The 16,841-nt window shown below is 45.4% G+C and overlaps 1 protein-coding gene across 1 annotated transcript in view; it reads right to left on the bottom strand.

Annotated features, from left to right (window-relative positions):
- The window catches only part of LOC135809035 (uncharacterized), a 72,366-nt gene extending 56,053 nt beyond the window's left edge, over positions 1 to 16,313 (bottom strand). The window contains exons 1-7 of the mRNA XM_065322295.1: positions 16,086 to 16,313; positions 13,655 to 13,738; positions 12,671 to 12,724; positions 10,202 to 10,313; positions 9,709 to 9,807; positions 3,288 to 3,437; positions 1,207 to 1,309 (exon numbers count right to left, since the gene is read on the bottom strand). Of these exons, the coding sequence (XP_065178367.1) occupies positions 1,207 to 1,309; positions 3,288 to 3,437; positions 9,709 to 9,807; positions 10,202 to 10,313; positions 12,671 to 12,724; positions 13,655 to 13,738; positions 16,086 to 16,153 (670 nt within the window). The 5' untranslated portion in view covers positions 16,154 to 16,313. The remainder of the gene's footprint in view (positions 1 to 1,206; positions 1,310 to 3,287; positions 3,438 to 9,708; positions 9,808 to 10,201; positions 10,314 to 12,670; positions 12,725 to 13,654; positions 13,739 to 16,085) is intronic.
- Positions 16,314 to 16,841: the final 528 nt, after the last annotated feature.

Below are 16,841 nucleotides of genomic sequence, written 5' to 3'. Positions count from 1 at the left end.
GTTTTTTAACACAGTTTAGGAGGGAGAGACTCTAGTGAGGATAGCTTATTTGTACTGCTAGCTCACCCCCCCCCCCCCCCCGGTTACTAAATTGGCTTTACTTGACTGTGTGGATTGCGTCGGTGCTGACACTACTTTCGAAATTGGATGCGCCTTCAATTTTTTCCCTTCAATAACAATATGGGGGCATAGGTAAAGGCCACAGCAAGAATGCTTAGCCTAGCAGTTCTCTCGTTCATTGGGTGTATTTTCGGCTTAACATAAAATGGTTTCTATTCTTCAAGGGCACTATGCCCTCCTAAATACGTACCGCCCAGTCAACTGGGCACATACTTGATTATTTAGTCAAGTTTTAAACACTTAACAGGCCACGATCGTACGAAAGCTACAAACGCACAAATTGTTGTCTTTGCTTTCCCCTGTCAAACGTTTTGAAACTTTGCCATGCAGAATCTCTATGATATCATGGGTGTTTGTCCCTGAACAAGAGATTCAAAAGACTTTAAGTTTTAATGTACAGTAGAATGCCGATTATCCGAATGCCATCTATCCGAACGATCACTTCCTTATCCATAGTGCCTGTTTGCACTGAATTTATGGGACATGAGCTTCTTACTGATTTTCCCAACCCGAAGCACAATTCACATGATTCACAGGATGTATAGCAACAGGTTGGGTTCAAAGTGGGTAACCGAAGTGTCATTTTGAGGAGGTGCAGTGTGTCTAATTCCTATTGTACTGCTGAAGAGAATGAGAAATAATGAAAACATGAGAGGATGTGCATGCTTAAGATGGATGTGTGGCCGCTCCTCATCGGAACCCCTGGAGACAGCCCCGCTCCTGGAGGGGTGCGGACAATCGGCACTCTACTGTACTCATAAGAAGGGAAAAACTCATGCGTAACGACTGTCCCTACATGAGAGAGTCAGAGAGAAATTTCCTTGTCATAATCACATTTTCTCTCCACACGCGTAAAAGGACCGGGCTACATTATATAGCCAGTGTGTCAGTGGAAACACTTCTGTGCACATGTGCATATTATACGGCACAGGGGCTAATCAAAGATGGAGCACGCAAACACACACAAATGTCTACACGTGGAAGCCACTATTCCATTGGCATTGCGGAGCAAAAATAATGCAGTATGGCTTTAAAAGGTGGTGTGGATCCACTTGAATTCAAGCTGGCAGTTACACTCATGATTACCTGAGTGGAGAGCTATGTCTGCCGCCTCTAGCTTTGTTCTACTGGCTACTAACTGCAATGAGCTAGTCTGCACTCCACAATTTCTTGCCACGCACAATGTCACCTACAGCAAAACCACCGGAATCACAAATCAAGAAAAGGAACACAACCAGCATCGTATAACGACATTGATGCAAATAATAGTCCTGCTACTAGTGACAGCTTCATACAATTACAAAGGACACTTGATTACTTCAGTAGCGTAAAGTGCCACGAGAGTGCCCCACCACCACTACCTCCCTTTCGTGGTCGTGTTTTGGAGGTGGTGTCTTGTCAGTAAGTCATACGACACCTCGTAGACACATTGCACGTTGTGCAGTCAATCAGTACCCAGTTCACCTTCAAGCGGTTGCCAGGTCTACACAAGAAAATGCTAAGTGTGACGTTAGTACACTAAGGTTCTCACATCGAACAAACTTACTAGCACTTTGTCGTACGATTTTCCTTTTCCTGGCCGTACAGGCGCTAGGCTCTCTTGTGGTACTTTATGGTACATATTTATGTACTGTCATAACTCTTTACAAAGATTTAAGGAGTACTTAAAACCTGTGTTTACCGGACCCTGCACCAAGCGGAGTCCTTTATTGACGGGACACATTTTCATGTACCAACGCGCAGCCACTGAACATCCACTGCACCAAAGGCATTTCCTAGACGTACCAATTAAGATATGGCGATTGAGCACCTCGCTTGAATCGTACGTTTTATTGAAGTTTGATTCGTAGTTCTACATCAGAGTATGAGTGCAAACTGAAAGAAATTGTTGTGCGTGGTCATGATTCTAAACCAGAGCATGATAGGGACATTATTTGAGAGGCTAGTGTCCTTCGTGTGCTGTCTGATTCGGAAGCTTGCAAAGGATCATGAGAAGAAAGAGAGCTTTACAGCAAGACAAAAACTGTGAAATTGCGTTGAAATACCAAAATGTCGTAACAATTTGTTTGTTTCCACAATTGTGCTGCTGCACTGAAATACAGCGCCCAGATGTTATAAGTGCACTGTGACTCTGGAAGGGGTGTCAAGCATCAGTACTCCATGCCTTCTCGACATACACCTAAAGTGGACTGGATTGCAAGAAAAAGTGTTGACATTTGATGATCTACCTACTAGAGACAATCAGTATGACAGTAGTGATCAATATGACACAACCAACACACCCTGCGTACCGTATTTCCTTGAACAGCCGCGGCAGCCTGTATTCAAAATTAGCAAAACGGGTGAGGCCCTGACAAATAGTTGTACGTCACAATGTACGTGCTGTATGCATAGAGTTCACGTACGATGCGCACTGTTGAACCTTTGTTGTCCAGCTACACCATAGGCTAGTGCATCTTCATTTCTTTTTGTGTTGCACTGAAAAGAATATCATGACAAAGGAGCTTGAGGGTCGACTAGCAAGTTAGTTGCTTGTTCAGCAGCAGCAGTCCGTCATGGCGACGTGGATGAAGTGGAGGAGCTTCAAGAAGAAGTCAACGCTGAAAATTTTGGATGCAATACTATAAAAGGACGCCGCAAGTTTTGTTCTCTGCCGTTCGATTTCTCTTTCTGCATTCGTTCTTTTCACAGCGTCAGTGTCCCCTTTCTCCTAGACAAGTTCTCCGATCTGAGTTCTTGGTTTTGTAGATTTGACAATCCTCAGTGCGTCTTACGTTTCATCCGTTTACTTTGTTTGGGTACTATTGTCTTTTTTTGGTGGTCGATAAAATAACTCGTGTTGCTCTCCGTTATGTTTTGAGAGGTCAGCATCATGGCGTGTTCGATGTATTCCCTTCTTTAGATCGCCTTTGAGTCCTTTGTCCGAAGCGAGAGCAGCACTAGCTGTATGTTAAGGAACATGACATCGTAGCTGAAGGTCATCTCTTAGCTGTGAAATTGCGTATAAATTGTGAACTGCTCTGCACTTGTGTACAGATAGCCCTCAGTTCAAAGAAACTGGCGGCACTTATTCAAGGGCGGCTGGTAATCAAGGGGTGGCGAGTGTTCAATGAAATACGGTAAATGTAATTCTGCTAGATAGTGACTCAAACACATGGTGAAGATACCTTTCCAGAATTTAGAGCAAGCAACCATCCCGTTGCAGCACGGTGGGGGAGGATAGACTTTGGACTGAAACGTGTGAACTGATCCAGTGGAGATCCTTCATTGTGACCACTCTCCATCATCCAAGGTGAAAACGGTTGAGGGATCGATGTCTAAGGAAACAACAACATTGTAAACATGCATGGAACAAACATTAAACCACACACACACACACACACTTCACACGCACGCCCCCCCCCCCCCCCCCCCCCACACACACTATCGTACGCAACTCTTTTCATATTGATTCTGTCACAAATTTTCTTGCTCTCCATGTACAGTAGGGATCAACCATGGCAAATACGCCATCATATTCATCCCTCCTTCCAAAATCACGCTGCAAGTTCAGTTTTGTGTGAAACCTTTTTGCCTGAAATGTTGTACCCATAGTGTGGCAACACACCAGCTAAAGACAGGGTCAAGGCAATCGTCTTCAGGTCTGAGCGCACACACTCACGCCCGCACAACCACATTCACACACACAAACAAACACGCACGCACACATCCTCCTTCAATACGCTGTCTGGAGGTGTGAATCAAGAAAGACGCTCATATTCAACATGTGGCTTCTAGCAGTTCTCATACACGCTGACCCCAAAACGCGGGGAATATCAGTTTCAACCACCTTTAATCTCCTAAAATTCAGAGAGGCTATAAGAACAGTTAACCAACTCTTCGGAAAGTCTCGAACTTTTCCGGGAGGATTTTATAACGTACCCTTAAAACTTGAAGAAGTTTTAAAGATAAGTCTCGTTGTAAGATAACTTATTCGATGGGGCAGTGATTATCTACTAACGAGGGAGGACCTGTACTGGAAACCCAGAGCCAGTAGACATACCAACAACCTAAGCCATGAAAGCTACATAGTAACAAGAACTGGATTGTGGAGCCTAATCTAGGCCGGCTTCCAAATCCATAGACAAGAAGGTAGCCGTCTGACAGGTTGGCACCATCGCTATCACCACCGCCACACACTTGCATCCATAACACACACATGCATAAATGCAAACATCCATGACCCACTGTTATGCATCTCAAACTACTGTATAAGTACAACGTTTGGTTTGGAATTCACTTTCGCTATATTCGTTAGGGGGCACGAAATAACTAAAGTTTTTTTCTGAACGTTCGAGGTGACCGACCTCGACCAAAAACGAAATTTAGTACGTAACGAACCTGCTGGTGGAGTGATCTAACCAAAGATTTCGCAAACGTAAATTTGTACTTATACAGTAAGTGATTACTCACCCCTTATTCCCGTAGCTATGCAGAAGACGTTACTTCAGTAACGTCTGGCGCTAGCCAGGGTCCACACAGCTTTAATTTGGTATTTGTTTGTTTGTGTGTTTGTTTGTTTGTTTGTTTGTTTGTGTCACGCCTGGCGCTATCCCGTATCTGTCCCGTATCTGTCCCGTATCTGTGACTACAAAGGCTCTACAGGATTGTACATAACAGCTGTCCACAATATTTGCGGGCTCCTGTATCTGTCCCGTACCGTACCAATATTCGTCGTATTATGCATACGACTCCCTGATGTATTATTATTATTATTATTAGACACAATCTCATAGCATGTGACAAGCATAGCTAGTGCAGGGACAGAATCCCCTGAGACAAGGGCGTTGAGCCAGCCACGGCAATAGTAAGCTAGGAAAACAAAGCAAAAATAATATGAATTAAAGCAGAAAATGAATGGAAAATTACAAAGAAAAACGATTAACGGAAGTGAGCACTATCAAAATTCGTGCATCACCCAGGTATTCGAGAATGTTCTTCGATGATAATTATTGCGTCTAGTTCAGTTGTGATAGTAGATCTTTAAACTGACCAATAGAAGAACAAGCTTTCAGACCGTATGGTAATGATAACCAATGAGAGTAGCCGGAAAACAAAGGGGACTTTAGATACTGGGCTGACTTAACAAGAGGCAGGGTGAGCGCGTTACGGGTTGAGCTTGTCGAAAACCAATTGTACTTCATCATGTGTGAAGGGGTTTTATGAAGAAATATCTTATGAACCAGTGTACAGAGATGGTGCTTATGACGAACGGAGAGAGGAGAAGTGTGTGCAAGTCGATAAAGGGCATCCGAAGGAAAACATCGATCCTTGTTGTAAAGAATTTTAAGTATAAATCTATGGTGGACTTCTAATTGGCTCAGAGTTGTGTCAGAAAGGCCACACCAAGCGGTATCGCAATAGTCGAATATAGGGAGAATATAGCACTGATAAAATAATAGTTTACACTGGATGGGCAAATGAGTGCAATGTGATTGTAGTACCCCTAAGGCTGAACTGGTTCGCTTGCATACACAGTTGACATGTGCAGCCCAAGAGAGTTTGCAGTCAAACATCACACCTAGATGTTTGTGCTGAGTAACAACACGGATAGGCATAGTCGAGTCAGGGAAGAATAATGGTTGATCAGGAGGGGATGAAGAAATATACATGGCTTCTGTCTTGTCAAAATTGGGCTGGAGTTTCCACGTTTGCATCCACATGACAGTGCTGTTGATGCGATGCTGCATGGTAAGAAGTAATTGTGCAGGGGAGGAATCAGAACAGATAAGGCCAGTGTCATCCGCATACAAACTAACATCGGGGACAACTGAAGGTAGGTCATTAACGTAAAGCAAGAATAACAAAGGACCCAGAATGGAACCTTGGGGCACTCCAGACGTTACAGGGAGGGGATCAGACAAGAAATAGAACAAGCGAACAGCCTGAGAACGAGCAGACAGATACGAGGATATCCAACGCAAGGCAGCATCCTCCACCCGGAAGGTGACCTTCAACTTGGCAAGTAAGCCACGATGCCAAACGGTGTCGAATGCCTTAGCCAAGTCGAAAAACACCATTCCCACGTGCTCCCCACAGTTCCTCTTTGTCGCTATGTCTTGGACAAGTCGAGTCACCTGGTATTGAGTTGAGTCACCACGGCAGAATCCCGACTGAGCTGGTGAGAGAGCCGGAGCGATGTGCAGGTAGAGGGAATCGAATACAATACGCTCACAAAGTTTGGAAACTGTGCGCAGCAGAGAGATGGGGCGGTAGTTTGCCGGGCAAGCACGGGAGCCTTTATTCTTGTAAAGCGGTGTCACGATGGCGGATTTCCAATCCTGTGGGAATGTACCAGTTCGAAATGACATATTAAAAATAATGGCGAGAGGATAGGCTATTGATGGTGCAAGAGACTGCAGCACTTCATTCGGGATCCCATCAGAGCCGGGAGACTTTCCACATTTCAGGCGCTTCAGATATTTCCGAACTTGAAATGTAGTGACAGTGATTGTACGGAACGGAACAAATATGAAAGGCGATTGGGACAAAGGGGGAATGCGCCACGAAGGATCATCAGGTAGCCCAAATGAGGTGAACTGAGTGTTCAGAACATCAGCTATGCTCTTGGGGGACGTGGCGACCGTACCGTCGGATGCTATCATCGTTTGGGGCATGACACGGCCGGAAGTGTGCCGCTGTGCTCGCACAAACTGAAAGAGTGTAGGTCGATTCGGTGACGTTAGTGATGCTTGGATGGAGCGTATATATTGACGATGTGCTTGCCGAGACAGGTGCTTTACAGCATTCCTTTGTCGGTTATAAGCTGCATGATTTACTGCTGTCGGATATTTTTTGTACACACTATATAGATCACGCTTGCGTTTTACAGCAGACCTGAGCTCAGCAGTAACCCATGGTGGAGATTGCATGCGGGGTCGTGGAGATGTCACAGTGTGGGTGGCTCCGAATGAAGTGAGGTGCCGACGGAAGGCGGACTGGAGCTCACAATCAAAGTGATGAAGTGCGTCATTAACATCAGTGTACGAGTTCAGAGAGGACCAGTTGTAGCCAGCTAAATCAGCGTTGATTAATTGCCAAAGGTGCGAAGGTACTTGTTTGAAGCGATACAGTGAAGAGGGAGGACCAGTGGCAGAGTTGGGGAAGTAGTTCGAAATAGGGGCGTAACATAAAGTGCAAACAATCTGTATATGGTCAGACATACCCAAGGGAGGTGCTTGATCAATTGAGCGCACGAGGCGTGGTCGGTTGGTGATCAACAAGTCCAGACACGAAACAGAGCCATTAGGCGAGGAATGAGTGGGGAAGTCAACCATCTGGTGGAGCCCAAGAGCAGCAAATACTGTGCTAAGGAGATCACCAGCCTTCGAGGTAGAATCGGTGGGACACCAGCTTGAGTTGTGGGCGTTGAAATCGCCAGTCACTAGCAGATCATAAGAATCTAAACAGACTGACTGTAATGCCTCAACAAACATGTCACAAAAGTACGACAATTGCATTGTGCTCTGTGAGGGTGGTCGATACATGCAGCATAGTAAGATGGGATTCTGAGATTGAGTAGAGGGGGAGCCAAGTTCAAGCCACACAGACTCGCAGCCAGGGCGTTGAAGGTCGGCACGAGGGGAGACGTACGGAAAGGAGTCCGAACGGACAAGTACGGCAACACCCCCATACCCACGGCTACAATGTGCTGACCGATTGTCTTCCGGAGGTCGATCTCTGCGGATGCAGATATAGCCTGACAGTGAGAGCGGGTTCGAGGGACAGAGCCACGTCTCTGTTAGGCAGATTATGTCAGGCTTAGCACATTCGGCAATAACGCAGAGCTCAGACAACTTGTTGACAACAGAGCGACAATTCAGAGATACTAGGGTTAAATCACGCTGGGATTTAGGGAAAAAAGGGAACGCTGATGGATTTAGCGCTGGACATGCAATGTGTGCGGGTCGGCCAGAGGAGGGCTGAGCGGGGTAGAGCGGGCGGGCTAGTTTCGATAGTGGGGTGAATACAGGGGCGTTGGGATTTAGTCGTTGCTGCTGCATCGTTGTGTATGTTGGTTTGTTAGCATGTAGAGTGGGATTTGGAAAGAAATAGGGAGACGAGGAGGAAATTAAATTAGAATAGACGCCGATTAGGTGATAGGATGCCTCAGCATAAACATACTTTGGAAGAGAGATCCCGTCGTCTCCAAAATAAGCGTGAACAAGCGATTCAGTGCCGGCCACAGGAAACGTCGGAAGAGAGATCCCGTCGACTCCAGAACGCCCGTGATCGGTAGAGTCCGGCGGTACCAGGCAACGTCAGGACAGACATCCCGTTGAGTCCAGAACGCCCGTGATCGGCAGAGTCTAAGCCGGTCCCAGGAAACGTCAGGACAGACATCCCGTCGAGTCCAGAACGCCGTGATCGGCAGAGTCAGCGCCGGTCCCAGTAAACGTCAGGACAGACATCCCGTCGACGCGCAGAAAAACTAAATCTGCAGCCTCTTTTGCCGTCGATCAGGATACGTATTTATATAGGAGACTGTAAAGTTATGTAATGTCCAAATTTCGACGTGAGCAGCAGGTCACTCGCGTTGATTTTTTCGACGTGCGAGCCAAATAACGCGAGCTGAACTTTCGCGTCGCAGACATCCCGTCGACGCGCAGAAAAACTAAATCTGCAGCCTCTTTTGCCGTCGGACACGATACGTATTTTAGGAGACTGTAAAGTTATGTAATGTGCTCCACAGGCAACCATGCATTCGGCGTCGTCATTGGCTCAACAGGTCAATGTAGATGTATTACTACAAAAAGGCCAGAAAATCCGATTCCTGTATTAAAATCAACTAATGTTCGCTGGCGATTTAATTTCGCTGATTTCGCCGCTTGGTACCAACCGGACAAAGGAAATCGCAGGCCAACGTTTGTCATATAGGCAAATGATGCATGATTGAGCAATGGATGCATGTGAGAGCAAAAATACCGATCGATTTCAAATTTGACGTGAAACTGCGCGTCACGTCGGAAATAACGTGCATCTTAACCTCTCTAATCGAGAGGTTTCTATTTCTCATCGGCCAAAATTTGTTGATTTACAATATAAGGAGATAAAATTTAAGAAGGAGCAAAACAAAAGTAGGTGATTATTAGAGAAACAACAATCCGCAATAAATTCTGCAAATACTTTTGCCTAACTCATAATATTCAAACCGATTGAAACGTTTTTGCAATACAGTGATGTGGCCAATGAACGGAAAAAGACAATTCCATCAGTTCTTATAACATGTACCATGAGCTAGGCAAAAAAGCATAAAAGCATAGCGTAGGGCCCTGAGCTTCCAAGCTCTCTCGTTTCGATTTTTCACTTCACCCACCCCTGCTATTCGTTCACACTCACTTGAAACTTTCGTATTTCACATTGTTTTACACGAGCAAATATACAAAGTAAAGAGGCCAATGATATAAATGGCGGAATTGCTCTTGGATACATAAACGGGGGGGGGGGGGGGGGGGGGTACCAGCCCAGTGTGTATGGGCTATAGTTCAACAAAAAAAAGAACAACACTTTACCAGTGGAGGATTCGGTACTTCATAATCCACTACTTACCACTGATGCTTGCTGTAGCCATTGTGCTGCCAAAGGCTGTGATGGCACAAGTGGACTAGCCAACTCCCATTTCAACTGCCACAAGTTGATAAACTTATCCTAAATGAGTACAGACAGCAATGATGAAAATAACGACACCAAAGAGCAGCAGTAAAATAATATCGATATTTTATCCCGAAACGAATTAATTTCATTTCAACCCAACCCCTCCCTCCCCTCTGACCTCATCGTGTGAGCGCAACCCTAGCGGGAAGGTCACTGATTGGTCATCCCCTAGACGACAAGTCAGACCTCATTCTAAACATCTAACTATAGGGAGGTGCTTCAAGGTGAAAAACAGAAAATCTTCGTAACAATTATCCAGTACTTAACTAACATTGACATGCATACACACTCATCCACCACAAAAGGACTACAGGTAGCCAGGGCTAGAAAAGAATCTTTACAACTATGGACTTGCACAGAGCATAGTCCAAGGGGACAGGATGCTAACCTTTGGTGACCAGACACAGCAATGGCCAGCTATATCAACAGATAGCAGGCGACACGGTGCTGAAGCATCCCAGCGCAACATACACACTGGATGAGAATGCAGCGATGATATGCTGAAAAGGATCAACAAACAATAGAAACCAACTGACACAATGAGATACACATCCACAATGATCATTGATTTGAGGGAGTTGAAACGGGAAAAGTCTGAAGAAAAACTTACTGTTACCACAAGGAGACTCTAACCAGGGACTTCGCTACTGGCCAATTACCGTATTTTCCGGTGTGTTTGCCACACTTTCAAACGCATAAAAAAAACTCAAAAATCGCTCCAGCTGGATGTGAATCGACCAGCGCCACAGCACTGCCTGCATAAAATGCAAGTATATTGTATGATGTCATTCACCAAAAGAGGTACTTTTCATGCGCTGCAATCCATCATTGCACTAGCAGGGAGTTTCTTCTTCTTTTGAAATGTATACTAGTATGTTGTCAGTTCTGAGTGAAGGACAAACTAGGCAACCTTTGGTAGAACTTCGGCCGTGCTTCTCAACTGCTAAGGTATCGTATATACCGATACCAAGAGTACATAAACCAGAGTATGCAACTGTGCATATCAGATCTGAAACAGCGTAGTTCGTGCACTACGTCACCCTGATGAAGTCAGCCAAGCTGCGACTTGTGTACAGCTAAAAATTTTCGTGTTTCACAGCCCGGAAATCAGCCAAGTTTGTATGATTTTAGACGTCCTGTTTTAGGATTTCGGTGTTTTTGTGTGACTGCGTGCGCAGCGTACATCCGCTGGCAAGTAAATTCACCAGGCTATTCGTATCAATAAACCGAAATCAGGACAAACTCAGTGACCTGCACCACTGTGAATGGTTACACAACTTTTCGCCGTACCGGTGGCTTACCATGCCTTCAGAAATGACGTACTGCACGGATTACATTCCCGCAGGAACATCCTGAGTTGCACACTCTGGTTTATGTACTCTTGCCGATACCAAGAGTAGATAAACAAGAGTGTGCAACTCGCGGATGGGTTGGCCCACGGCGGAATTTTTGACGTAATCTTTTCGTTGACGCACGCGCTGCGAGCCTTTTGGAGAGTTTTCCCTCGTGCACTTGGCTGGGCTTTACACTACAAGGCCGGTGCCCAGCACGTGCTCTCACACTGCTCTGCGGCAAAATCCGCGTTTCTCTGAAAAAAGGTGACGTAAACAAAAAATTCCGCCGTGGGCTGCAGATTGTGCAGGAGAGATCCGGAGTTGCACACTCTTGTTTATCTACTCTTGCCGATACCCATTAACCCTTTACGTTCCACGCTCAATGTATACAGAGAATTACACCCTCTAAAATGATACCTTGAATCGGACGTAACTTTAGGTTTCCCTTGGACAATTGTCATCATCTTGGGCATCCTGGAAAGCTCGTGACGAGAGGAACAGTACGAACCCAAAGTCAATCCCATAGGATGCTCTGGACCAGCGCTGCAAGCCAGCGAAGGCGTTTCAGCGCGGGGCTTGCGCTCTCAATCAATCTCCATCCGCCATTTCACTCTCCTTGCTCGCATGAACCTCAATTTTAGTGTAGTCACTTGCGGGAGAATTTGAATGAGTGTATCCTTGCCAACAGCTGACGTGATCAGGGAAAATCCCAGTCGTTGAGTTATTTCGTTTTCTCCAAACAACCAAGAGTTGATCAAGTTACGATAGCTTGAAAATTTAGAATCAATCGAACATCTGTGTATGATAGATGTATGGTCGGAAAGTAAAGGGTTAAGTTAGGTTGCCAAAAATTCTGTCTGGCGTGCGGCTTATATTTTACCAAATGTCAACAAAAATGTGAATTCTGTATCCAAAGAGGGTGGGGGGGGGGGGTGCGGCTTGGACCCTAGTGCGGCTAACACCCCCGGAAAATACGGTATGGCCTACCATTTAGGGCCCAGACACATATGCACTTGAAAGTGGCAGAACCGTTGAAGTGGACCCACACCTGCCTATGGAGAACTCGCAGGTTCAAGATGCGAAATCGAATAACATGGAAAAACTCGCCTATGTGCCCAGGCCGTATTTTCTTGATCATTGATACTAGTATGAGAAAATGGCCAGTTGACTTGGAAAATCGACCTTCGTGGAAATATGGGTGAAAACCAGCTTTTTACAGTATCTTATTGGTATGGGTATGCACTCTTGGAAAACAACAAATCAGACTGATCACAGCATTTTCATGATGGTGTGACTCATTATAATTATGCGGGCATATCCCTAAAATGGACTTGTCATAAATGTAACTGTTGTCAAAAGGTATTTCCACTGCTTGCGACAGCACGCAACAGGCATTTCCTTGTTACAAGCATTGCATGTGCACGTTGCGTCGCAGAAAATGATTATTATTGTGAATATTATTGTGAATGGGCCTTCACATGGAAGACAAACTCTGGAAAGGAATTCTTCCAAGTAAAGCATACCGTGTAATGTTCCAAGGCTCATCTGGATATACAATGGCAATGGTTTCCTTCGCACTGCAGGGAGACGGCAGAAATCATTTATTTGTAACAAACTTCTGAGGAGAGAAGACACCTAAAATCGCAAGAAAGACTACAAACTCCAAGCAACCAGAACCAATGAAAGTGATTATGAAACGGATGGATATGTAGCATAGTAGGTTTCATTTTCATCTTTGCACGTTTTTTTGCACCTTGGTTGTTAGTTGATCTGATTTCCTGTGACTTTAAGTTTTGATTGGTATGATTTTCTCTCAGTTCTAAAGCTATCTTCATAACTGGCAAGTGTACTCATCTAACCACGCATCCGTGCGCATTTCTGCTAGCTTGTAGGGTGTCATGCATGTGGTAACGCACCGAAATAGATAATCAATCCAACATGTGTTGTTCAGGGCGTATCATGGCAATAGCACAGCAGATATGATGTTGTGCTAGTTGAAGGGCGACTGCCCCCCCCCCCCCCCTTCTTTTGGGCTCCTGATCACGATGGTATACTTCGTGTTTTCTCTACAATGACTGGAACTGGGTGAAAACTTGAATTGAAGGTGCCCAAAATTGTCCGGAAGTACAGCTTGACATCACACCAACTCGACCTCTACTAGCAATCATCGCAGAGAAAAACGAAGTACACCATCGTGATCGGGAGCCAAATGACTACAAAATACGGCAAAGAAATATTTTGGTGACAGTTCCCCTATAACACAAGGTGGGTGAATTTCTTAGTTAAAACTATTTGGCTGTGCTTCTGCAAGCTGATAAGCTGGTCCTTAGCAAGAAGGGGTACTGTAAATAGAGGATAGACTATATAGAGAGCTACATGTGGAGTCGTCAAACCACTATTCTATGTGTGACGCTGATGGAAGAGCAATTGAGCTCCTGCTGCTAAGGATGTACAGTGCAACCAGGAACCCACTCTATGCATTATCAAGCCAACAGGAAAACACTTACTCGGATGACAGCAGCTTTTCAGGCAACTTGAAAACAAGCGCTAACAGATTCTGAACTGACCATGCTGCGGCACAACTTGAAATTCTAAGTTGGGTACACACACAGCAGCAGTAGCAGCAGCAGCAACAAATAGAAACAAAGCTGATCACGGACAGCTATAAAATGAAACAAAGGATGCATGATGTATGGCGTACAATAGTGTTTCAAAATGGCATAGACCAGTCATACATCAAGAGTACGGAACTACTCTCCCAGAGTGTGTAGTTACATGTGTGATCCACGTCCCCATGTTCAAAAAGAAAAAGAACCACTGGCACCATGCATAAGTTAGTCTTGCTCTTCAGCAGTGTATTGTTTCGGGTTTCCTGCGGTAACAACGATCAAAATGCATTTCTTCACGGCTTTTGAGAGAACCAATTTGTGGTGGGTCTGATCTACTCACCTCCCACCGCTTAGGAGCTGCATCTGCGCCTTGATTTTAGAGGGTGGTGGCATTCCTACGGATGCAGAAAACTCGGCTTCCAACCGAGTCTCACGCAAACCGTGATTTTTTTAGAGAACAATTTCTAGCTTCACAACATGAAATTTAATAACAGGTCTCTACACCTAGTGAGTTTATGTGTTGGTAGATGTGGTAAAAGATCACTCACATTCAAAAGACTTGAAAAGGGATAGAGAACACACCCAGAAGAAGAGAATCAACCTGAGAAAATGCACAACTGTTCAAGGCTCAATGAAAACTATGAACAAGACTGCGGCTGAATGCACATGCCGGAATTCAGCTGGACCCTATGGGGGCGGAAAGATGCTCCACGGAAAGAGGAGCAGGATTCAGATGCTGCCTTTGAAAAACGGACGCGTCTTCATCTGAATACCTGATAAATGTGCAGTGTGACAGCAGCACAACGGAGGCAAACAGTGGACATAGCAAAGAGGAGAATGACATGGAAAGGCGCACACCAAAGTCTTATAGCGTTGTTACAACTATTTGTAAACACTTCCAATCCCCGAACAGGCTCTCAGCTGCACAATATGAACAAAAAGAACTTCCTATATTTCTCTCACTGGGCATCATCAGGGCATTGATGATGCCCAGTGGGAGAAATATGGGAAGTTCTTTTTGTTCATATTGTGCAGCTGAGAGCCTGTTCCGTGAATGGAAGTGTTTACAAATGGAAACAAAATGCTGCAGTGGATTTGTAGAGCTCTTAGGAAAGGGCATTACAACTAGCTTAACCCGTTCTCCCCCAATGATGTGTTTTCACGTACTGCGCGACCTGGCCTGGCTTCCCAATGACGTATTTTCACGTGCATTGGATTTGAGTAGGTGCAGTGCAGTATAGACCACTGTACAAATCGTCGCAACTCTGTGAGGAATTATCGGATCGTAATGACGGCTCATCAGAAAGCTGGTGAGCAGAGCTTTCCGGTGATACGTTGTTTATTGCAATAGGACCAAGGATACATGAGCGTCAAACTCAAAACACAGTCCTGAACTTTTATTCAGCGCAGTACGTGCTTTCAGCACAGGCGCGGCATACTCTCCCAGCTTGGGGATTTCACTGCCACACGGCCCATGCACAATGGGCACCACGATGATCGGTTGAACTTCACGAATCCTCTGCAGTTTGAATGATCGTTCTGCGATGAGTTTGAACTGTAAACCGAAAGAATTTGGGGCAGAAGGTGGATCGCTGTTTCGCAGGCACAAGGCGGCTTGCGAGGTGCATGCAGGTATCATTGGTGTACCTGCTTCTCCCTGGACACATTGGATCCACAGAGTAGACTCTCAGCTTTCCAGAGCCCAAGATCGTAAAAAAAACAGCGACTGGCGAGTGAAGTTACGAAATTTCTGAACGACCTGAGTGGATCCACTGCATGCGCACACATGCACACTGGGAAATGGGCAAGTTTTCGGGTCACATGCTGGGGGTGGAAGGGGTTATACCAATGAGCATTGTGATTTAGAAGATACACTGAACCCTTGCAATTGTAGTATATGTACTCAGAATACAACTAGTTACTACCAGTTTACGAAGGACTGGTCCAATATTTCATGCAGTCTCTCTTTCCTCTCTGCCTGGCTGTTTGTCTCTCTGTCTCTTTCTCTCTGTCTGTCTCTGTCTCTCTGTCTGTCTCTCTCTCTCTCTCTGTCTCTCTGTCTCTCTCTCTCTCTGTCTCTCTCTCTCTCTCTCTCTCTCTCTCTCTCTCTCTCTCTCTGTCTCTCTCTCTGTCTCTCTCTCTCTCTCTTTCTCTTTCTCTTTCTCCTTTTTTCTTTCTTTTTTTTCGCTATCGCTGATTGCGTTGAGTACCCAGCATGTTTCTGAATTGTACAGAACTTCTCTACACAGCCCATGGCAAATCGATACCCTGCCACTACGACCAGTGTGGTTATGGGGATCCATACAAATACTTCGTAAAAACCATCTACCTCTGAGCATCTTGGTGGTGAAGTCCACGGTCTTCCGCTCGCCATTCCACTTTGTAGGCGACATCCATGATGTGTTCACCTGAATCTAATGCTATTCTACATTCTGAAATACTGTGGCAACATAGTCCATGCAACTGGCAAGATTGAAGAGGCCAAGGCAATCAGAAAAATAAAACTCGTACATGTAGGTTAGTAGACGCAGATGTATTTCGAGTCAGACTCGATTTGAATTGATACAAGAAAAATACAAAAAAATAATGTCAGATCATGTCAGTTTACTAGTATGACGTCAACATTAATGATCAGTCTGACTCTGCGTCACCATGGTCACTGACACTGCACTGGAGTACTAGTACTCGAGTCTGGACCTGAGTCCTGAGGATGCAACCAAGCAAGCTTGCAAGCAGGGAGTAGTATCATGTAGTAGTACAATTGTACTACTCCCTGCTTGCAAGACTGGCAAGAATAGACCAATCCCGAAAAGATTGTCTGGGTTCGTGAAAGGGGGCACGCGTGCAAGCCAGCACGTGTGAAGTGCATCGTTTTGTATTCAGTTTGTGTGTGTCAGCTCATGGCGGAGGAGGGAGAGACTTTTGCTCGCCGAGCTGAAGCTGAAGCTAAAGGATTTGATGGAGTCCTGCCAGCAGCTAGTCAAAGGACCTTCGGTACCTTAGGCAGACCCTGACGGAGTTTGGAGGCCAGATAGCTCTCGGTGAGGAGAGAAACATTCGCGTGGCGATCGACTCTCCGTAAAAA

This window comes from Sycon ciliatum, chromosome 2, assembly GCF_964019385.1.
Source record: "Sycon ciliatum chromosome 2, ocSycCili1.1, whole genome shotgun sequence".
NCBI lineage: Eukaryota > Metazoa > Porifera > Calcarea > Leucosolenida > Sycettidae > Sycon > Sycon ciliatum.
Note: the sequence above shows the minus strand (reverse complement) of the source record. Positions and strands in the feature narration are given on the sequence as shown.